At 38.4% G+C, this 21599-nt stretch overlaps 1 protein-coding gene across 8 annotated transcripts in view; it reads left to right on the top strand.

Annotated features, from left to right (window-relative positions):
• Window positions 1-8432: 8432 nt before the first annotated feature.
• Window positions 8433-21599, top strand: part of PWP2 (PWP2 small subunit processome component) — a 58263-nt gene continuing 45096 nt past the window's right edge. For 6 of the 8 annotated variants that reach the window (XR_006355735.1, XR_006355736.1, XR_006355737.1 and 3 more), the window contains exons 1-6: window positions 8433-8511; window positions 9612-9724; window positions 11508-11602; window positions 13164-13263; window positions 17313-17456; window positions 20222-20357. Coding sequence is in view for 5 of the 8 variants with exons in the window: in XM_043997017.1 (XP_043852952.1) it covers window positions 8494-8511; window positions 9612-9724; window positions 11508-11602; window positions 13164-13263; window positions 17313-17456; window positions 20222-20357 (606 nt within the window). In the remaining 3 variants the exon portion in view is untranslated. The remainder of the gene's footprint in view (window positions 8512-9611; window positions 9725-11507; window positions 11603-13163; window positions 13264-17312; window positions 17457-20221; window positions 20358-21599) is intronic. The other 2 variants (XM_043997019.1, XM_043997020.1) reach the window with 2 other exon arrangements.

The following is a 21599-nucleotide window of genomic DNA, read 5'->3' on the forward strand; positions in this document are numbered from 1 at the left end:
AAAAGACCAGAACTGAATAGAAAATCTAACATGCAAACACAGGAGTTAAGAGGAGCATAAAAAGGTAAACATAAATGAGAAATCATAATGAAACAAATAAGGTTATCCAGATTTCATTCTTTTATGCGGAGATGAAATATGTAATCCCTCAGAATTTAATCACTTAATCTATGACCATGTGAGATTAAAATTGGATATTAGATCATAAATCTACCCTACTTAACCTTTCCCTTAATTTATCTCCCAGACTAGTAAATGGAAGAAGCTTCTGGTTTTCTAGATAGACCTTTTATTGTATGGTAGTCACAAGGTGATGTTGATTAGAAGGATAGGAAAGTAGAAATACAATACAAATCATCTTAAGTCTAGGCTTAGTCTATATTCTGTATAAAACTCACCAAAAAGCCGAAGGCCACCTTTGGGGAGAGAGACCAAGTCAAGCGCGTGCTGTTAACCGAGAGCCAGGCCGAGTCAAACTCCAGTCCGCGTCTGTCTGTGCAGCGCAGCTAGGAGACCAGCGGAGCAGGAAAAAGGCCCCACTTCCGTTCTCTCCTTGCCTTTTAAGCTCGCACCCCGGAAGTAGAGTGCTCAGCAGGCAATCTGGCGTGCGTCGCAGGCGGACTGGAGTGCGTAGCTCATGCTGTTGGTCTCCTCCCCAAAAGGGTGGTCCTAAAAAAAAACTGGCGTCTCTCCATTATCTAACTGACTGTTAAAACTTTTTACCACAACCAGGGGTCGTAGAGAGAGAGATAGAGGGCCTGGGTATGATTCTGTTGTGTTTGGATAATCTTAAAAGAAGAATGGAATGGGTAGGGAAGAAGAATGCACTGGGAGAGAGGGAAAGGGAGAAGAAGAATGGGAAAACTTATCTCACATAAAGATGGTGTGAAAAGAGGAATTTATACAATAAGGAAAGGGATGACAGGAGAGGAGTGCATGGCATTTGAACCTCTTTTCTTATCTGAACTGGTTAAAGGAGGGGTAAATAAATATACACTTACAGTTGGGTACAGAAATAAATCTTACCTAACAGAAATAGGAAGGGTTAAAGTTAAGTGAAAGAGGGGAGTCAGAGGCAGGTAGATTAAAGAGGCATTAGTCAGAAATAAAACAGATCTTAAAGAGGGGGGAGGTAAAAAAAGGATAAGGCTAAGTACAAGAGAATATGGTAGAGGGAAATACATAGTTAGAATGTCTATAGGGTTATCAAATTGTGCATACCCTTTGATCCAGCAATACCAGTGCTAGTTCAAAGACATCCAAAAAAAGAGAAAAGGACCTATTTGTACAAAAATGTTTAGCAGCTCTTTTTGTGGTGGCTAAGAATGAGAAATCAAAGGGATGCCCATCAACTGGGGAATGGCTAAACAAGCTGTGGTATATAATTGTAATGGAATATTATTGTGTTATAAGAAATGACAAGCAGGATGATTTCAGAAAAGCCTGGGAAGATTTACATGAACTGATGTATAGTGAAGTGAGCAGAACCAGGAGACACAGTGACAGCAATATTGTTTGATGAAGAACTGTGAATGACTTAACTATTCTTAGCAATAGTTCAGTGATCCAAGACAATCCCAAAGGACTAATGATGAAGCATACTATCCACCTTCAGAGAAAGAACTGATATTGATTGAACACAGACTGAAGCATGCTATTTTTTATTTTCTTCCTTTCATTTTTTTCTTTTATTTGATTTTTCTTATACAAAATGACTAATATGGAAATGTTTTACATGATTGCACATGTATAACCTATATCTGATTGCTTACCACCTCAGGGAATGGGAAGGGAAGGAAAGGGAAGGAGGGAGGGATAGAATTTGGAACTCAAAACTTTAAATTAAAATGTTTATTAGGAAAAAAATAAATACATAGCAATCATAGCTCTGAATGTAAATGGTATGAACCCCAACTTCCCCCATAAAACAGAAGAGGATAGCAGAATGGATTATAAACCAGAATTCAATAATATATTATTTATAAGACACTTAAATAAAAAAAAATAAACATAGAGTTAAAACAAGGGGCTGGAGCAAAATCTATTACACTTCCACTGAAATAAAAAAAGGCAAGGGTAGCAATAATGATTTTAGGCAAAGTAAAAGTGAAAACAGACTTAGTTAAAAGAAATAAACAGGGAAACTACATTTTGCTGAAAGGTGTCATAGACAAAGAATCAATATAAATACTGAATATATATGTACCAAATGGCATAGCACCTAAAATTCTTAGAGGAAAGTTAAATGAGAAACAGAAAGTAATAGAATAGACAGCAAGACAATAATATTGGAAGATCTTAATTTACTCCTCTCAAACTTAGATAAATCAAACCAAGGCTTAACAGTAAAGAAGTTAAGGACCTGAATGTAGTTTTAGTAACATTTGATATGCTAGACCTTTGGGGAATATCGAATGGGAATAAAAAGAAGTATATCTTTTTCTTTTTCTGTGTGTGTGTGTGTATGCCACATTTACAAAAATTGGCCATATTAGGGCATAATAACTTAATAAGCAAATGCAGAAAAGTGAAAATATTGAATTAATATTTTACCTACCATATTGCAATAAAAATGACATTCAATAAAGGGCCTTTGAAGCAAAGATTAAAAATTGATTGGAAACTAAATAATCCAATCCTAAGGAATGGGCGTATCAAAGAAGAAATCATAGAAGTAATCAATAATTTCATTAAAGATAATGACAACAATGAGACAACATATCTAAATTTGTGGAATACAGCCAAATTAGGGAATTAGGGGAAAGTTTATATCCCTAAACTCTTTCATTAATAAAAGAGTGAATGAGCAGATCAGTGAATTGGGAATGCAACAAAAACAAAAAAAACCCTAGAAAATCAACAAATTAAAACCCACCAATTAAACATCAAAATAGAAATCCTGAAAATCTAAGGTGAAATTAACAAAACTAAAAGTTAAAAATTGAATTAATATATAAATTTAGGAGCTATTTTTTGAAAAAAAAAACACACAACAAAATAGATAAGCTATTAGCTAATTTGATTAAGAAAAAGCAAGAAGGAAACCAAATTACCAGTATAAAATATAAAAAAAGGAAAATTCATAAGTAATGAGGAAACAATTATTTGGAATTATATTGCCCAAGACTAGGGGGAAAATCCTGACAATCTAAATGAAATGAATGAATGTTTACAAAAATACAAATTGCCCAACTTAACAGAACAGGAAATAGAATATTTAAATAACCCTATCTTGAAGATAAAACTTGAACAAACCTTAAATGAATTCTCAATGGAAAAAAAAGACAAAAAACTCAGGTCCAGATGTACTTATAAGTGAATTCTACCAAACATTTAAAGAATAATTAACTCCAATACTACATAAACTGTTTATAAAAATTGGTAAAGAAGAGATCCTACCTCCTTCTATAATTCAAATATCATCTTGATTACATAAACCAAGGAGAGTCAAAGCAGAGAAAAAAAACAGACCAATTTTTATAATGAATATTAATGCAAAAAATTTTAAATAAAACACTAGCAAGAAGGTTACAGCAATATATCAAAAAGATCATATAATAAGACCAGGCTGATTTTATACCAGGAATGCAAAGTTGGTTCAATAATAGGAAAACTATATAATTGACCATATTAATAATAAACAAAAAATCATAGGACTATTTTAATAGATGTATAAAAAGCTTTTTACAAAATATAATACCCATTTCTGTTTAAAACCACAACTCTAGAAAGTTTTCCTTAAATGGTAAAAACTTTCCTTAAAATGATAAATATTATCTATTTTAAACCAAAAGCAAACTTTGTCTGTAATGGGGATTAGCTAAAAGCTTTTCCAATAAGATCAGGGGTGAAGCAAAAATGTCCATTATTGCTATTAGTATTCACTATTACACCAGAAATGCTAGTGATAGCAATAAGACAATTGCTGATAAGGTCATACTTACTGTTTAAAAGGACCAGCAGAAACTCCTTTCCTGACCTCATCTATTTTTCCTGAGGTTGGTCCTGTGGCCTTCAGCTTCTTCAGAACCAATACTGCATCCTCCTTTGATGTGCATTAAGCCCGTTTATGTCCATCTCCAAAGTTGTGGAAAAATAGCTCTATTTTTCTTCTTTTTCTCTTCATAAGGATGTTCCCATTGCCTTTCCAAGCGGAATGGGTTTGTTAATAGGTCTACTTTTTATTAGATTTTGCATGAGTTTCCTTTGATGGCAGTTCACTTGCTAATTCCCTTAGAATACACGGGAGAAAACACCCTTATAACATCTAGGGCTAAATCTTTGCATTATCGTGTGTTTCATAGAACCCTTTCAAAGTGCTTGAATGAGACATTTATATGACTGTTTCAATGTTATAACACTCCTTAAAGATACTATTAAGTCAACACTCCCCTCCTTCCCCTCCCACCTCCATAGTCTGCAGGCTACTTGAATCATTCTGGGCATGTGGGCATCCAGTATCTCCAGGAGTATCACTGTCTGCCCCTCTCCCTCCACCTTGCTACAAGTCTGGCTAAGGTGCTATCCCTATCCTCACCCCAAAATAGAAATTCAGATGATAGTTTTGCTTTGTATCTGATGATAATGCCAAACTCAATTTATGGCTCTCAGTAATCAATCAATCAATCAATCAATTAAACAACAAACATTCCTGAAGTGCTTCTTCTTGTTGTTGCTCAGTCATGTCATCTTTGTGATCCCATAGCAGATTTTGTTGGCAAAGATACCAGAGTGATTTGCCATTTCCTTCCCCAGCACATTTTACAGGTGAGGAAACTGAGGTAAACAGGGTTAAGTGACTTGCCCAGAGTCACACAGCTGGTGTCTGAGGCTTCATTTGAATGCCTGGTAGTCTTTTTGACTCCAGGCTCAGCTGCCCAGTAGTTGCCTTGTTAAATGTTTACTAAGTGCTAAGCACTGTGATGAGTGTTGAGGCTACAAAGAAAAAGTGAAAACAGTCTCTGTTTACAAGGAGTTTATATTCTCCTGGGGGTGAAATCAGATACATATATATGATTATACAGAATATATACACAGTAGATACAAGGTATCAAGGAAGTTTTTCCAGGGGAGGCACCAGCCGATAGCAAATGGGAAAGGCCTCCTGTGGAATATAATGCTTGAGCTAAGTATTTTTTAAATTCAATTTTATTTTATTTTCAGTTTTGATTTCTCTTCTTTGTGTGAAGAGTGTTTTGTAATTGTGTTCATCTGTTCCTGTGTGTGTCTTGGCAAGTAGATGCCAAAGTATTTTTGTTTTTTGTTTTTTGTTTTTGTGGGGCAATGGGAGTTAAGTGACTTGCCCAGGGTCACACAGCTAGTAAGTGTCAAGTGTCTGGATTTGAACTCAGGTACTCCTGAATCCAGGGCCAGTGCTCTATCCACTGCGCCACCTAGCTGCCCCGATGCCAAAGTATTTTATACCGTACATAAGTATTTAAATGGAATTCCCATTTCTATCTTTTCCTTGCAACCAATAAATATGAGCACATAAGCAATTCCCAATGGTTCTTTTCTACCTGGATTCAATGGACCTTGTATGGAGATGATGTGAGTTACTGAGACTGTAGACTGTACTATTATCCTAGACAGTTGAGTATAAGTAAACATTATGTTCCAGACTTTTTTGTTTGTTTGTTTTGTTTTTATGTGAGGCAATTGGGGTTAAGTGACTTGACCAGGGTCACTCAGCTAGTGTCAAGTGTCTGAGGTTGGATTTGAACTCAGGTCCTCCTAAATCCAGGGCCCATGCTCTCTATCCACTGTGCCACCTAGCTGCTCCATGTTCCAGACTTTTTAATGAGAGACATTTGAAAAAAGTGCCATTATAACCCTTAGAAAAATTTGGCCTTGCAGGAATAAATGCCAAGAATGACCCATTCTTGGTATACATTGTGGCAATTTTGAAAATTCCCAAGGAAATTACAAGTGAGTGTCAAAACAGTGGACATCCTGGCTCTGGTATGGCCAGGTGCTGTTTCTTTGGAAAGCAAAAAGGTAAGTGTGTTCTCATTATAGCAAGGATTTGGAATATACCAGAGAAGCAATGCATAGGCCACATATCATTGACTCACAACCATTCAGGGAGAGATCTAAGACATTCTATTACAGATGACTTCAGACATCATCTCAAGAACCCCTTCGTTAATGGCATTATCATGGAGTTCAACCCTCTATAGCACTTCCTGTAGTGGTTGTATTGAAGAAGAAAGGAAAGACACAAATGTATGTAGACTACTTTACTTTGGAGAAAAGAATTAATGTTGACTATGAGAAGATTTCACTATGTCCTAGACCAATGGCTTTCAAAATTTGGACTCCTAGGGGATCCCTGAGACCCTTTCATGGAGTCTCCTAGGTCAAAACTATTTTCATAATTAAATTAAGACATTATTTGCCTATTAAAACACTCCTCTTTTTTCAACTACATATCAGTGTTAGGCTAGATTTTCTTTATATACTTCAACCCATACAACAGATTGCAAGATTGGATAGCAGCAGAAATGAGAATCCAGCTGTCTTCTGTTAAGTAAGACATTAAAAATTCCAAAATATATAAAATAATGCTATTCTTCCCGCAAATTTTTTGCTTTAGAAAAGAGTTAATTTTCATAAAAATATGTAATGTTTTTAAATTTAGAATTAAACTGCTAATTCATTTATGGAATTATTACATGGGGGCAAGCATGCTCTATTCTTTGGATATGGTGACACAGGAGAATAATGCTTCAATCACGCTTTAATAAGGCACAGAGGGTACAGAGGCAAATGACTTGGGGGAATAAAGGCAGATGGGGATGGGGTGGTGGAAGAAGGCAGGCAGCATGACGAAGGGAATGGAGAATGTGGGGAAAATCACTCATGTAACCACGGAATAGAATTAGGACCGCTTGGCAGTGTGGACCCAGATGGGGATGGAAAGGGTTGGGGGAAGGAAAGGCATTTTTGTAGGGTTTTTGGTGGCAGACTCTTATCCATGCCATCTTAGAGTTTGTTCATTAACATATCGACATTATCTCACAGTTATCAGCAACATTTGGTGTTCTGCTGGTCTTAATTTACCTGAGGCAGTTAGCAGGACCAAAAGGTTCTTACAGCAAGGACTAGTGGGGTTCACCTGGCACATAGTCTCAGGATGTTATTTTTGGTTAATACATGATATAGTTTACAAGTAACTATTATGCTCCTTTTTTTTTTTTTTTTTTGGTGAGGCAATTGGGGTTAAGCGACTTGTCCAGGGTCACACAGCTAGTAAGTAAGGGATTTGAACTCAGGGACTCCTGACTCCAGGGTCAGTGCTCTATCCACCGCACCATCTAGCTGCCCCTGTTATGCTCCTTTGATCTATGGGACAATCTATAAGTGACTTCTTTGTTCTCTTTTGCAAACTTACTTCTTGCTATTATTACTTTATACTGACTACTTATAAACTTACTATACTAACTAGAAGGGGGGAGGTAGTCAGGGGGACCAGAACAAGACACAATTTCAACACAGAATACAGTATATGTCAGTAGATATATCCTACATAAGGTTCTAAATAATTTTAGAGGTTCTCAACATTTTTTTTTTTGCAGGGCAATGGAAGTTAAGTGACTTGCCCAGGGTCACACAGCTAGAAAGTGTCAACTGTCTGAGGCTGGATTTGAACTCAGGTTCTCCTGAATGCAGGGCTGGTGCTTTATCCACTGAGCCACCTAGCTTCCCCCAACAATTTTTATAGGTGTAATACTAAAGAGTTTGAGATCTGATTCTTATAGGGGCAAGAATAGAATTATAACACCTATAAAAAGAAGCTCTGCTTGTATAGTTATTTTCCTTCTATTAGGCAGCTAGGTGGCATGGTGAACCTGGGCATGGAGTTTGGAAGACCTGAGTTCAAATCCTGTCTCAGACATTTACTAGTTGCATGACTCTGAGCTCTGTCTGCCTCAGTTTCCTCATCTATAAAATGAGAATAATGAATTATAGCTAACATTTATATAGCCGCTGGATGCTTAACAACTATCTCACTAGATGTAGGTGCTATAATTATCCCAAATTTACAGATGAGGAAATTGAGACAAATAAGTTAAGTGACTTGCAGAGGGTTGCACAGTTGCATAGCATAGGATCTAAATTTAGGTCTTCCTCACTCCAGGAACAGCTCCAATAACTCTTACCTCCACAACAGTGAGGATCAAATGAGATAATATTTGTAAAGTGCTTTGCAAACCTTAAAGTCCTAAATAAACTCGAGGGATTATTAAATACTGTAAATTACTTTGGGAGAGCTCCTGGATTTACACAGCACTTTCTTGGCAACCAGTTGTAGAACGAACGATTCAGAGAGGAATGGAGCGCTCTTTCCTCCGAGCCACTAGAGGGCGGAGCACCTCCCCAATAGAATACACATCCTCTCTATCGCCTACCTTTCTGCTCCTCCGGAAGTACGGGTCTCCGCGAACCTGGCTGAACGGGGTGGCGTGAAATTTCCATGCGGGGACCGCGGACATGAAGTTCAATTACCGGGTAAGCGTGGAGAGACCCCGGACGAGAAGGGCTCCCCCCCTTCCCCCCCCCCCGCTCCCCGCAGCGCGGCGCCGCACTGCGCATGGGTCGTCTTGGAGAGCGGGATGGAGTGGGGACGTGGGAGGCCCCCGGGCCGAGCCGCGAAGGGTCGTGGGGGCGTCTGCCGCGTGCTGGGGACCCCGGGCGGGGAGTCGGGACCGCTGGCGGGGAACGAGGTTCCCCCGGAGGAGGAGGAGGAGGCGTGGGCCCGGGATGGAAGCTGAAAGTGCCGGCTCCCAGCCTAGCACGTGGATTGAGTTCATTGAAGCGGGGAAGTGTGGGGTTCTGAGCCTGGCGGGAGCGTTTTGGTCAAGTCCCAGTTTACAAGGAAAAAAAAAGTTTGAAGTTTCATTTTATTTTGGGGATACTGCTGCGCCCCGAGGTGCTTGAGCCCACGGCTTGTATCGAGCTGGCGCTGGACCTGCAGTCAATCAGTCAGTCAGTCAGTAAGTAAACGTGTATTAAGCCTATATGTCAGATACTGTGCTAAGCACTGAAAGTCAGGAAGACTCATGTTAAAAATCTGGCCTCCGACACTTGGTAGCTGTTTGACCCTAGGATGGGTGGTTAGCCTCAGTTTCCTCATATGTAAAATGGGGATAATAACGGCACCCGCCTTTTCAGACTTCACTTGGACCGTTTTTAATTTGGCAAAATAAGAAAGAAACTAAGATTACAGGACAGGTGGTGGTTTGTTTGAAGTAGCATGGTGTTGTGAAGATAAAATGAAAGAATACTTGCAAAGGGCTTTGCACACTGCCAGGCACATAGTAAGCATCATATAAATGACATTATCTATCATCACCACCACCACCACCACCACCATCATCATCATTAGCAGCGGCATGGTATCTTCTAAGCTAGGTTATAAATAAGCAAAGGCTTAGCTTAGAAGGGATGATGGTAAGAAAATACAGCTTATCTGTAACTGAGGTTAGTGTTTATTTAGAAGGTACCCTGTCTCTCCACTGCTATTTTCCTGAATGCTCAAGATTTCTATCACCTCTTAGGAATAACAAGATCATAATTTTGGTTATAAGGCAAATACTTTTTTTTTCCAGTTTTCAAATTTGCTGGGTACAGTTTATCGTTGTGGGAACTTGAATTTTACTCCTGATGGCAATTCAGTTATCAGTCCAGTGGGAAATAGAGTCACCATCTTTGATCTGAAGAAGTGAGTATGTTGGAATACTGACAGTCATACTTTCTGCCTCTGTAACACCCTTGCTGCCCTAGCTGGTTTTCAAAGGTCTTTTTCTCCCACTTAAATTTTTATAGCACAGTAGTGAATTGAGCATATTTCGCTTGCATTTTACAGAGGACAATCTCAGAGAGGTGTTAGCAAGTTCAGGGTAAAATTGGCACCCTCTTCATTCTAATTCACACCCTTTTAATACTAATTTCTTGACTGAAATTCCATGTTAGGAAGTCATTTTGTTCTGTTCTTGGAATATACAAAGCATAACATTACTATATGTAGTGTTAGGAAAATACATAGGCATAGTAGTTTAGATTTGATGGTGTAGTGAGGAAAGAGATTCCTTTTTAGACTTGACTTTGGCTATTTTTCTTTTCTTTTCTTTTTCTTTTTTTTTTTTGGTGAGGCAATGGGGGTTAAGTGACTTGCCCAGGGTCACACAGCTATTAAGTGTCAAGCGTCTGAAGCCAGATTTGAAATCAGGTTCTTCTGACTCTAGGGCCGGTGCTCTAGCCACTGTGCCATCTAGCTGCCCTGACTTTGACTATTTTTCATTTGGCAAAATAAGAGAAAGGTCATAGGACAGGTGGTGGTTTGGTTACAAATTTATTGTTAAAAGGAAATAGAGGGGCAGCTAGGTGGGGCAGTGGATAGAGCACCGGCCCTGGATTCAGGAGGACCTGAGTTCAAATCTAGCCTTAGACACTTGACACTAGCTGTGTGACCCTGAGCAAGTCACTTAACCCCCATTGCCTCACCAAAAAAAAAAAAAAAGGAAATAGAGGACTGTGTGCAAGTCACTGTGGCTTCTCTTGGTTTCTGTTTCAACTTTAAAATATAGGAGAGTTGAATTCTCCTTTGAAGTCACTTCTCTCTATTAAATTTTATGGAATTTAATTAATTGGAATTCAATTTTTGGTATGACTGACTCATTTTTCTTCTGAATTATTCTATACTTAATTTTCTCTTCCATAAAGGGAAAAATGGATAAAATGATATCTAAGGTTAACATCTTATGACCTTAGTCTTTATGGTATCTCTATCCTACTTTCCCTTCCTGTAATTCCTTATTGAATAGGGTTCTCCATTGCTTCTAGGATCAAATACAGACCCCTCTGTTTGGCATTTAAAGCCCTTCACAACCTGGTTCCAGGCTACCTTTTAAGCCTTATTGTACATTATTCCACTTCACAAACTCTTCAGATAGCCAGACTGGCCTTCTTGCTGTTCCTCATATACAGCACCCCATTTTCTGTCTCAGCCTTTGGGAAGGCTCCCATGCATCTTCATCCCCACCTCTTAAATCTCCTGTAATCTTTCCAAACTTTGCCCAATTGCCATTTTACTTGTGAGACCTTTTCTTGGTCCTTTCTGCTATTAATGTCTCCCCCAACAAAATGACCTTGAGTACATTTTGTTTTACTTACATTTATGTGTTGTCTTTCCCCAGAAAATGTCAGGTCCTTTTGGACAGGTACTATTATCTTTTTGTTTTGATATCTCTAGCACCTACCACAATGCTCTGCATATGGTAGTTGCTCAGTAAATGATTGTTGGTTGATTTGATTGACATGGTTAATAGGGAGTTTTCATGTCAGATTCAGGACCAGAGAATACTATATTTTATTGCCATTTACCTCTATGTAATGAGATTTAATACTTTATGTTCTTTCTCCCTCTCCCTCTCCCTCTCCCTCTCTCTCTCTCTCTCTCTCTCCCTCTCCCTCCCTCCCTCCCTCTCTCTCCTTGTTGTTTTTAGCAACAAGTCTGAAACCCTGCCTCTGGCGACCAAATATAACATTAAGTGTGTGGGGATCTCTCCAGATGGCTGCTTTGCCATCATCATTGATGAAGGTAATCATTTAGCATGTTTCTTAAAACTATAAAATGTAATGTTAGTAAATCTAGTCTTAGGCTGAAGTTGTTATAGTCTATTTGTGTCCTTTTTGGTAACCTGATGCTAAGTTGAAATGCATGAGTAAAGTCCCTTTGTAATGAATATTATAATTATGTATACTCAAGGTAGCAAAATGCTTACCTCATGGCAAATCTGTAGATGAGAAAAAATGTGGTTCAGAAAGGTGAAAAGCCCTTTCCCAGGGTCACACTGCTGTGAATGGCTCAACTTTTCCTACCATACCATGGTGCCGCATTACAAAGAAGGGTTCTGTATTGTAGTTATTATCATACCCAAGCTATGGGTATCCCACACAGACAGTGCTTTGGATATCAGGTTCCAGCGGATCCTATAAAGAAGAATAATGGAATGTCATGAGTACCTTTCCTGGTCTTTTCCCACAGAAATCACTATCTTTTGATACTGACTTATAGTGATAAGAGCCTATTAGCTGTTTTCTTTATTAGGAGGGAGTTGAAGAGAGTAGCTGATCATTGAGGTCTTCTAGTTTTTGGACTGGACTTGATACTTTTTTTTTTGGAGGTAACTTGCCCAGGAACCACATAGCTAGTAAGTTTCTGAAGCCAAACTTGAACTCAGGTCCTTCTGAATCCAGGACCAGTGATCTATCCACTGTGCTTGCTACCTAGCTGCCTGTGAACCTGTGAATTTGTTGGTATAGACTGATCAGGAAACTTCCTTTACCATTGTGGAGTGGCACATGCTATGCAACTTAGTGTCTTAGAAACTTAACCTGGGAACACTGAGAGCTTTATTGTCTTGTCTGGGGTTACATATTTCAGAGACAGGGCTTGAACCCAAGTCCCCTTGACTCCAGGGTAGATCTCTATTTACTGTAGTGCTCTGCTTTCCTTTGAAGGCATAGCTTCATGTTATCAGAACTGAAGAAAGACTTTATAGTTATGTTCACTAGGTGGCTCAATAGATAGAACTGCAAGACCTGGAGTCAGGAAACCTGAGTTCAAATAGATCTACAGACACTTACTTGCCTTGTGACTCTGGGCAAGTCATTTAACTTCTCTGCCTGCCTCAGTTTCCTCATTGTAAAATAGTGATAACAATAGCACCTATCTCCCAGGATCTTAAATGAGATCATATTTGTGCAGTGCTTTGGAAACCTTAAAACACTATATAAATGCTACTACCACATTATCAGCATCATCAATCATCATCGTTGTCATGTGGAGAAGGGATCAAACTGTTCTTTTTGGTCCCAGAAGGTGTAATAGGAGCAATGGATGGAAGCTGGAAAGGGGGAAAATTGAGGCTAAATTTCAAGAAAAACTTTCTAAAAATTAAAGCTGTCCAAAAGTGGAAGGGGCTGCTTCAAGAGGTCGTGGGTTTCCCTTCCTTAGAGATCTTTAATGATGGATGGACCATTTGTTGGATATTTTCCTGTGGATTGGATATGGCCATGGAGGTCTCTTTCAATCTTTGGGTTCTGTGATTCTTTTTTTTCATATTCTGTCTGTCAACTAGTCCTTGTTTTTGTTTCAGAGGGAGCAGCCTTGCTTGTCAGTTTGGTTTGCAAATCTGTGCTGAATCACTTCCACTTCAATGGCTCTGTTAACAGTGTCTCCTTTTCCCCAGATGGCAGGTAAGAGGATGCTAGATTTATTGGAAGGAGGAAGAAAGGTATGACTCTTATTATCCTTTGGATATTTAAAAAATTTTGTTCTTTTTAAAAAAATATTTATTTTCAATGTTCATTTAAAAAAATTTTTGAGTTCTAAATTCTCTCCCTCTCCTGCCCGCTTCCTACCCATTGAGAAGCCAAGCAATATCAGTTATGCATGTGAAATCATGCAAAACATATTTCTGTATTAGCCATATTGCAAAAAAAAAATGCAATAAAAGTAAGGTGAAAAAATTGTAGTGAAATTTTCACTTAGACTTCATTAGTTCCCTTCTGCAGGTGGATAGCATTTTTCATGTGTCCTTCAGATTGTCTTGGATCATTGTATTGATTAGGGTAGCTAAGTCTTTCCGAGTTGATCATCATTATAATATTTTGATCATTGTTAAAATATTGCTGTTACTGTGTACAATGTTCTCCTGGCTCTGCTCAGTTCACTTTGTATCAGTTCATAGAAATCTTCCCCAAACCATCCCCATTGTCATTTCTGTCACCTCAAATGTCAGGTAGGGTCATAGTTGGTCAGTACATTGATCAGAGTTGTTAAATCTTTCAAAGTTTATGTCTTTTACAATATTGTAGTCAACAAGTGTATTATTCTCCTTCTGCTCAGTTCATTTTGCATTCGTTCCTACAAATTTTGGTTTCCTCCCCTTTTTCAGGTATGATTCAATAATACTCCATTACATTTCTATACCATTATTTGTTTAGCTCAGTTGAAGGACAGCACTTGGAGTACAGTTTTTTGCTACAACAAAAAGTTCTACTATAAATATTTTTTGCACATATAGATCTTTTCTCAGCATCTAGTCATTATGATATATTTCTCATAATGGTAACTCTGGTTCAAAGGGTATACACAGTCCAGTGACTTTTTTGGTATAACTCCAGTGACTAGACCAGTCACAGCTTCTTTTCAGGAAATGATCAGGTGGATTCTTTTTGTCTTCACTTTGCCTTAGGGTTCTAATAGATCTGGGTAATTTTCACTTAGGATTTCTTGAAATATAATGTCTGGGTTTTATTTTAATTGTGATTTTCTGGGAGTACATTGATCCTTAAGTTATCTCTTAATGTCCAGGTTAGTTGTTATTGTTACCAGGTATCTTACATTTTTTCTATTCAGCCTTTTGATTTGTTCTAGTCTTACTTTCTGTCTTATAGAATTAATGGTTTCTTTTACATCTCTTCTAGTTTTCAGGGATTCCATTTTTGGAATGGTGTATTGCTTTCTCTAGTAAATTGTTAATTCTCCCAATTCTTTGCTCTAGAACTTTAGTTTAATTTTTTATATCTTGTTTTAATTTCTTTGTGGTAATCATGTCATTCTTCTGGAAAATCCATTTTTTTCCTTTGAATTTCTGCTTGTAGTTGTTACAGTTACTCTCCTTTTTGTAATATTTAGATTTGCAATCTTTTTTTTTATATCAGTATTTGTTTTATATTGTCAGTATTTTCTTTGGTTTACTCCTTTCTCCAGCCTCAGTTCCTGAATTAAGGCTTTGTGCCAGGGCAAAATACTACCCCTTGATGTGCTTTTGGTACTGTTTGATCCCACCCTGAGTCATCTAGATTCCTGCAGTGAAGCCACCCCCTACTTCCTGGGTTAGACACCTGTGGATCTTTGAAGATCAGGGTGCTGGATCTTAAAGACCCTCAGGGCCATTTCAAGACAGGGTGGTAGGGACATTAGAACCCTGGGGTATCCTGGTCTGAGCTGTGCTTGCTACTGCTTGCTTCTGTTCCCTGGAACTTTCTCTGTGGAACCCTGTGCTCGGGACAGAGAACCCTGCAGGCTCCAGACCCTTCCATTGTTATATGCTGGGAGGCTATAGATTTCTTTGCTTACTCTGGAGCCGCCTTTCTTAGTAGTCTCCTTTCCTGTTGCCAATGGACTGATGGCTGCCTTTTTGTGTAGTTCTGGGGTTGAAAAAGTCCCTGTAATTTCTCATTGGATTTCTTGATCATTTTTTGGCCTGGTGTGAATTTCAGGTTTTATTGGAGCAGGTGTTGGGGAGTTGGGTAGACTGCCTCTAGGCCATCTTTGTGGCTGGAAACTTGAGCCCACATTTTTAATATACATACTTTACCACTCTTGGTATATGGCAGTGGGATGTGAATACCACCACTGTTTCAGGAGAATTAAAAATGAGCAATCCACAGGGCACTGTAAAGTTGTGTGGTGGGTGTGAGCCACTTACAATATGTAACCAGTGAGGAACTCGAAAGAACATGAGTAAAGGATGTCATTCAAGAATTGTATAACAAAAAGAAGATTGGCTGTTCATTTGGCAAGAGGGAGTGGTGATATGTGAAAGGCCTGAATGTTCCACTGATACCTTCAAGAGTTTAGGAGAAATAGGGGCAGCTAGGTGGTGCAGTAGGTAAAGTATTGGCCCTGCAATCAGGAGGACCTAAGTTCAAATCCGGCCTTAGACACTTGATACTTACTAGCTGTGTGACCCTGGGCAAATCACTTAACCCTCATTGCCCCACCAAAAAAAAAAAAAAAAAAAAAGGAAAGAAAGAAAAGAAAAGAAAAAAAAAGAGTTTAGGAGAAATTGAGGAAGACCTCCATTATGTTGGAGGGACCTCCTGAGGTGAACAGTTGGGAGGACATGGACAAGAATCTGGGTGGAAGGGCAGACATGAATTAATTATGTTCTGTATCCTTGGAGGGAACTCAAATTGATGAGTCACAAATCCATTTCAGCAATTGACATTTTGATCTTCCCTGTTTTTAGTAGTCAAGAACTCTTTATCCTTGGTTCTGAAAGGTATCTTCTTTGTGTCTCTAGTTTGACTGTGATGTAATCTTTGTTATGGAGGTCATGTATCCATTTGGAACTTATTGTGGGATGGAGTGTGAGTTCTTGGTATCAATTTAATTTTTGCCTGATTAATTCTAATTGCTTCTGTATATTGTGTGTCTGATTTGTTCTGCTGATGAACTTTTCTGTTTTTTTAACCAGTCGCCAATAGCTTTGGTAATTATTTCTCTTTAGTATAGTTTAACCTCTGGTGTTGCTTGGCCCATTTTCTGTAGAAGCAATCATCAGTAGTAACTAAGAGGGTCAAATAGTTTGATATGTTCAAAGAGTCAAGGTTGTCTTATCTAGTAATGTCTCTGGATCCAAGAAAACTGATTGAGGCAGAAGATGTGATGCAAAGCACCTTTCAGAGTGTAGTCACAGGAGTAACTAGCTTGGGTGCTGATTGTATACTGTACACTCAGGCTTTTCAGGAATCAATTGTATAGTTTGAATTACCCATTTCTTCTGCTTGATTTCTAATTCATATCTTTAAATTGTGTCATAGTCAGTACTACATTATAGACAGAATTGGGGAATAGTTGGTAACATAAGTCATTTGTGTGCTTTATTAAAGGCACTTGCTAACGTTGGGGCCAAATTTAATATGGGGAGAGTTAATTGGGTGGTTCACCAAATATTGGGGTTCAGAAAATAATGAGGGACTTCTAGGTCCAAAGTTTCCTCCCCTCCGAACTGCCTTTTTTTAGTAATTTCTCCCAGGCCAATAAGAAAGGAGCTTAACAGCCTCTTTTCCACAAATGAATCAGGTTTTATTAATGGGAATAAAATACACAGCAAAGGTGAAATTAATAAGGTTAAGGGCAAGGGAATAGGGAAAGAGGAAAATGGATAATCTCCCTGGCTCTAGCAAAGGCTGTCTCAAAACCCCAAATTGCTTTCAGCTCAGCTAATTCAAAGAGCTGGATTTTGTTAACTCATCACCAGGGGTCCGTAATTTCTATGGGAGTTAGCTGTTTAGCCCACTCTGACTAGATCATTCAAGTCAGACCCCTGGGCATCTGCCAAATTCCATTATTTTACCACACTAACATGTTTATTTTGATAAGAGTTTGCAGTTTTTGGACTGAGAAATTTTTGAGTTACCTACTCTACTCTAATATCCATGATAGCAATAATTTTGAGTTTTTAAAAATAAAACTTGCGGCATATATAACTTTTTAACTATTTGTTTTGCAGGAGATTTGTGGTGGCAAAAGACAACCTTGCCCAAATGTATTATGCCCCTGGGAAGAAGCGAGAATTTAATGCTTTTGTCTTGGATAAAACTTACTTTGGACCATATGATGAAACCACATTCATTGATTGGACTGATGATTCTAAGTAAGTATTTTTGTGTGTTGTGTGAGAAAATAATTATTAATAATGGATTTCTTGGAGGGACCCAGAGATCAGTTTCTCCAGAGAAAATATCAAATCTTATCTGGGACAAATCCAAGGAAACAAAAGAAATGGAGATAGACTCTTTTGTCTAACTCAGTGAAGGATTGAAGGGATCAAATAGATGATGGACTTTGCCTTAAGGAACTGAGTGAGGGTCTTTTCCTGATGTCATCTGTAGAGTTCATTTTAATTTGGACCACCATCAAGTCATGTCAGTCAATGGAATTAATTGAATGATACTAACCAATTAGCTTTGATTTTTTTGATCATGTATAGTGATGCAACTCTATCAAAAGAGGATAAAAACTCTTGGAAAAGGCCAGCTCTTGCTCTGGACATGCTCTTGGCTTGGCTCTCCCTCTTAGAACAGTCTTAGTGTAGCACCTCTTAGTGTAGGTCTTATGAACTCTCTTAGGTCTCCTTAAGACCATGTGCTGGAGACAGCATGGATCTTTTGGGACTTTTCTCTTGCTTGCACTAAAAGTCATACTGAAACTCTCCCTGCTTTCTCTACCACATGGTCAATCCTTTACAAGCATATTATATTAATAAACAATAATATGCTCACCATCAAAACTGGTACAATAGTAATTAATTAAAAAAAACACAGTTGCTTGTGATGAGTATAGATAGATAGAGACCTTGTATTGGGGGAAGAAAGATGGGACATTGGGACATAATACTAAACCTCCATTTATTGCCTCACAAGCCTTATTCTGATGGCAAACTTCTTGACAAGTAGACCATAATAATATGGACCTAATTTAATTAACTAGCATATCTAGATTTCAGCAATACTTTTACATGAAAATAATTTTTTTTGTTTTGTTTTTTGTTTTTTTGTTTTTTGGTGTGAGGCAATTGGGGTTAAGTGACCTGGCGAGGGTCACACAGCTAGTGTTAAGTGTCTGAGGCTGGATTTGAACTCAGGTCCTTCTGACTCCAGGGTCGCTGCTCTATCCACTGCGCCGCCTAGCTGCCCCGAAAAGAATTTTTTTTATTGCATTAGGTAGGAAAAAACTAGACTCCTGTTGTTATAGACATGATTTAAACCTGAATCTTTTTCTTTGCTTTATGTTCATGATACCATGTGGTTGTGACCTATAGGAATGGTTCCTGAAATGTTCAGATAAGTTTTGTAGTTTAGATGTTGCCCCCAGTGTTGTAGAGTTGCTTTCAAAATATTGGTACCAGAAATACCATTTCCCAAGAACATAGATACCAAGTTGGAAAAGACCTTAGAAGTCATCTAAGTCCAACCTGTTCATTTTACATGTGAGGAACCTCAGGCGCAGAAAGCTGATGTGATTTTCCCAGTGTCCCTCAGGTAGTACATAGCTACGCTGGCATTCAGACTCAAATCACGTCATACGTATGTAAGATATGTGGCCAAACTACCTCCAGATTGAGTGTTGTTTTTTTTCTATAATGTGGTGTACTTTATAGCATACAGAGTGAGGTATAGAGATTTTTTTTTTTGTGAGGCAATTGGAGTTAAGTGACTTGCCCAGGGTCACACAGCTAGTAAGTGTCAAGTGTCTGAGGCCAGATTTGAACTCAGGTCCTCCTGACTCCAGGGTCGGTGCTCTATCCACTGTGCCATCTGGCTGCCCCTGAGGTATAGAGATCTTAAAACAACACCTGCACTTTCACATTTAATGTAGTTTTTGGTGTAATGGTTTAACAGCATTTTTCACAGTGGTGTCTAGAGATTTGAGACAATTGCTCGAGTGTACTCTGTCAAGATTAATTCTACTCTTTCTTACTTTAGTTGAAAATTGGTTTATGTGATAGTTTATTTTCAAATGTTAAAAATGATGGGTGGTAAGTGGAGTAGTGCTTAGTGAACTGGCCTTGGAATCTGAAAAACCTGGGTTCAAGTCTTGGTCCTGACACTTATTAGCTGTGTGACCCTGGTCACTCTATCTTCCTCATTTTGGTTACTACACCTCTCTTAACACAACTTAAAATTATATTAGGTTTTTTTTCTTGCTTCTTATTGACCATGATGTCTTTTTTTTTTTTGGTGGGGCAATGAGGGTTAAGTGACTTTCCCAGGGTCACACAACTAGTAAGTGTGTCAAGTGTTTGAGGCCAGATTTGAACTTAGGTCCTCCTGAATCCAGGGCCGGTGCTTTATCCGCTGTGCCACCTAGCTACCCCCAACCTTGAAGTCTTTTTAGTATCTACTCACACTTTTTAAAAAAAGAACTATTATTTAGTTACACCCTTACCCTACTATCACCTTTCTTCTTCCCCCTGCCTAGTCCAGGAAAATTGCTTGTAAACTAGAAACCACGCAGGGAAGTGCAGCCATGATGTCACCACGACTTTAAGCTTGTGCCATTTTAGGGGGAACATGATAGAAGTCTTCACATATGTTAGAGGCGTTAGCCTTATTCTACTCAGTCCCAGAAGCAGAACTAGGAGCCGTGGTTGTCAGTTGCAGAGAGGTAACTTTAGGCTTGACGTAATTTTCTGACTAGTTGAGCTCTGCAGAAGTAGAATGGGCAACTTGAGTGGCTAAAGTCTTCAGGTCAGAGTTGGATAACCACGTGTGAGATAGGTTGTCGAGGAGACTCTTGTTTCAAAATGGACATGGTGGCCTCTGAGCTTCCTTAGATTTCTCTGAGATGTTACATTTATGCTAATGGGGGGATCATAAAAGAATATGTAACTTGAGTTGCTTTTTCTTGTGATTACAGGTGTTTTGTGATTGGGAGCAAGGACATGACAACCTGGGTGTTTGGAGCAGAACGATGGGATAATTTGATCTACTACTCACTAGGAGGTCACAAGGATGCTATTGTCGCCTGTTTCTTTGAAGCTGGAAGCTTGGATGTATGTAGACAAAAGTTTGATTCAAAATAGAGATGTGGATAAAGACTTTGTTAAAGAGTTGTAGACTGGAACATCAGGGAAGTGGAAAAAGTTTAAGGGACTTTCTAGTTAGTATTTCAGCTGTTAGGTTGAATATCTCTTACCATTTTTCATAACAGCTACCTGCTTTGCTGCTTGACCAGGCCTTCTCATTCCTCTGTTCCTCACTTCATCTCCTCCTCCTGATATTGATATATACCAATATATACTTATAACTATTTACATATCTACATGTCTTTATATTTGCTTACATATCTATATCTATCCCTCCATCTATTACCTTGAAGAGGGGGACAGTGTACTTTAGGATGAATATACATGAAAGATGGAATCTCAGGATCTTTATCTTTCTGAAAGGCCTAGCTCAGGTTCTACCTCTTCTGTGAAGCCTTTTCTGATACTCCTAAATTGTTAGAAGATGTAATTTCGAGAGGATCAAGGGGTATGCACAGTTTTATAGCCCTTTGAGCATAGTTCCATATTGCTCTTCAGAACAGTTGGATCAGTTCAAAACTCCACCAACAGTGCTTTAGTGTCCCAGCTTTCTCCCAACTTCTCCAACATTTATCATTTTTCTTTTCTGCCATATTAGCCAATCTGATGGATGTTAGGTGGTACCTCAAACTTGTTTTAATTTGTGTTTATTTAATCAATAGTAATTCAAAGCATTTTTTCATATGACTAGAAATAATTTGATTTCTTCTTCTAAAAACTGCCTGTTCATATTCTTTGACCATTTATCAATTGGGGAATGGTTTGTATGCTTATGAGTTTGACTCAGTTCTCTCTATATTTGAGAAATAAGGCCTTTATCAGAGATACTTGCTGTAAAATTTTTCCCCCAGTTTTATGCTTTCCTTTTAATTTTGGTTGCATTGCTTTGTACAAAATCTTTTTAATTTCATATAATGAAAATTATTTTACATTTCATAAAACTCTATTTTGTGTTTGGTCCTAAATTCTTCCTTTATCCTTAGGTCTGGTGGGTAAACTGTTTCATGCTCTCCTAATTTGCTTATGGTATCAACCTTTATGTGTAAATCATGTACCCATTTTGACCATATCTTGCTATACTGTGTGAGATGTTGGTCTATACCTAGTTTCTGTTTTCTACTCCTCAGTTATTGATTTGTTCACATTCCCCACAATATCTGTTTGAGCCCATCTTTTCTCTCCTCATGGTAAAGAAGGAAACCATACCAT

Source organism: Dromiciops gliroides, chromosome 3 (assembly GCF_019393635.1).
Source record: "Dromiciops gliroides isolate mDroGli1 chromosome 3, mDroGli1.pri, whole genome shotgun sequence".
NCBI lineage: Eukaryota > Metazoa > Chordata > Mammalia > Microbiotheria > Microbiotheriidae > Dromiciops > Dromiciops gliroides.